Below are 2,318 nucleotides of genomic sequence, written 5' to 3'. Positions count from 1 at the left end.
GCCGAGGGACGCGGACCCGCGGACCCTCCGCCCTCCCGCCTCGCTCGGGCATCTTTTGCCGCCCCGGGTGAGAAGATAGCAATGGCTATAGGAGCGTCCCTGCATGGCAGCGTGAATGAACATAGCCCATCCTGTCCCACTCAGAAGGATGAAATCACGCTGTTGACTGATTTTGGGTTTTTACTTCTTTAGGGGCATTGGTTCCCCCCTGCCTCCCCCGCCTCCTCCTGCGTGTGCCCTCCTGTGGCAACTGCTTACGGAGTTAGGGCTGCCAACTCCACTGAGCTAGCTGGAAATTGGAAGGCACGTGTAGGATCTTGCCACATGGGAAATATAAAATTCTCACGAGGAGCAATCTTTGAACAGCTGCTTTCCAAGGGAAAAATGAAATAGGGAAAAGCAATAATAATAATAGTAATAGTAATAGTAATAATATAGAAATAAAAAAAGGGGGAGGGATGTGAGAAAATAGACTTTGGAAAACCTGTGTGGTTTTGTGAACAGCCCTAGCTGCATCGTGGAAGTGACAGACACCAAAGGCACCAACCCCTGAGGTGGGCATTTTTCTCTGCAGGTTCCTGATGTCATTTCATAGTCAAAATTAAGTCCCTAGGGAAATGCAGTACTTCTCTCTGCTCCTTCCCTCTGCTCTTCCCTTCTTTCCTTCTCATCTTTCCTCCCCATCCTTTCTGTAGCATTCTCCAGATGGTTTTAAGACCCCATGTCAGAGGATGAGTACCTGAGTGCCTGTCACCTCAGCTCCAGCCTCTTGGTCCTCAGCTGCCCGCAGAAACCACCACTGGATTTCAAGGTACACCGAAGTAGAGCCACTTTGGAAAGCACAAGACATCTCCACATTCTGCCCTTCAGTGGCCGTGACATTTCGGGGAAACTCTGTGAATTTTGCTGTAAAACAAATGCATAACATATTGCTACCTTCTAATCATTTATGCTCTGCTTCTTGTGTTTGTTTGTTTTTTTTTTTTATTGTTTCCTTCCACTCCCCCCCTTTTAAATTCTCTGTTTTATTTTCTTATTTCCACTATTTTCATTTTTTTATCTCTTGCGTGTGCCACACATTATCTCACCCAGTTTTTCTCACACCTGGGTATGTTTTTCCTCCCTTATGCACAAATCCACCCTCTTTATACTCTCAATTCTGCTCATGGGAAATGCTATAGATCCCCCTGCTTGCTCCCATGAGCTGGTGAAGTTTCACATAATTAGGTCCAAATACCCTTGGGCAGAATGCAATATTTCAGCAGACTCACTGAGGGATTTTGTACAAGACCACTTCAGGAGAGGAAAAAAGTCAGCCTGATTTATTGTATTTTGTAGGGCTGAGCTGTAGACCTGTAAATTGTTAAACATTCCACAGCCAGCTGAAGCAGCTGTTGGCACAGGCACCTCTGGGTACTCTTCTGAGTAAGTGTTACAATCACTCGTCAAATGTCCTTTTTAAAGGCCTTACCTGACTTAGTTACTGAGATTCTGAGAACCTCTGCTTGCATAATCAGACCAAAAGTGAATTCACCTTCTGTTTCTCAGTCCCAGCAGACACTTTCTAGCACTAACTGAGATATTTGTATCTCAGTCCTTCAACAGGATCTGTCCATTTCAGTTTACCACTGCTATGTATAAAAGCTAATACTGATAGACATTGTCCAAGACATCAGTAATTCTTTAAGTCTCAGTCTTTACTTCCTTCTCATCCTTCCTACCACTCACTTTAAAACTGTGCAACATAATGAATCATGATAGTCAAGTGAGGGGGACTGCAGACAAACAATCTAATAAATAAATGCTGTGTTTCAAGAAGAGGAAAAATTGGAAAGACTCTGCAATGTCACTTTCTGTTATGAATTGCTACAGATTGACTAGAGCACATTATGATCTGAAAGAAATGTGATGCAAAAGAAATATTGCTCATTGTCTCCTCCCCTCTTCCCCTCTCTATATACAGTCTTCCTAGCCAACCTGGAATTGGTGGGATATTTTGGTAACCAGTGTTACTTCTCTTTACCCTTACATCTGTGCCTGGCAACAAATACTTTCAAAGCTGCTAGCTTTATATCCCACGGTGCCCCTTTTTCAGACCCCCACCCCCCCCAGCCAGCCATTGCTAGTCACCGACTTAAACCGCCAAAAGGACCGTGCATTTTTTCTGTTCGGTGCTAGTAAGTTTGTTTTGGGGTTTCTTTTCCGTTTGCTCCTTCTCTCCCCTCCTGGTCAGGACGCATGAGCGGCGTGGGGACACAGAGGGGAATGCTGCTGGCATCCCCTCCGGTGGCACCGTCAAGCGCGAAGACGCGGGGAGC

The 2,318-nt window shown here is 45.3% G+C and overlaps 1 protein-coding gene across 4 annotated transcripts in view; it reads right to left on the bottom strand.

Annotated features, from left to right (window-relative positions):
* Positions 1 to 2,318, bottom strand: part of VSTM2A (V-set and transmembrane domain containing 2A) — a 32,084-nt gene that overhangs the window by 28,052 nt on the left and 1,714 nt on the right. For all 4 annotated transcript variants that reach the window (XM_031055667.1, XM_005419311.2, XM_005419310.2 and 1 more), the window contains exon 2: positions 740 to 906. In XM_031055667.1, coding sequence (XP_030911527.1) covers positions 740 to 906 — 167 coding nt within the window. The remainder of the gene's footprint in view (positions 1 to 739; positions 907 to 2,318) is intronic.

This window comes from Geospiza fortis, unplaced genomic scaffold (assembly GCF_000277835.1).
Source record: "Geospiza fortis unplaced genomic scaffold, GeoFor_1.0 scaffold206, whole genome shotgun sequence".
In the NCBI taxonomy this organism is placed as follows: Eukaryota; Metazoa; Chordata; class Aves; order Passeriformes; family Thraupidae; genus Geospiza; species Geospiza fortis.
The sequence above is the reverse complement of the archived record's forward strand: the minus strand, read 5'-3'. Positions and strand labels throughout refer to the sequence as shown.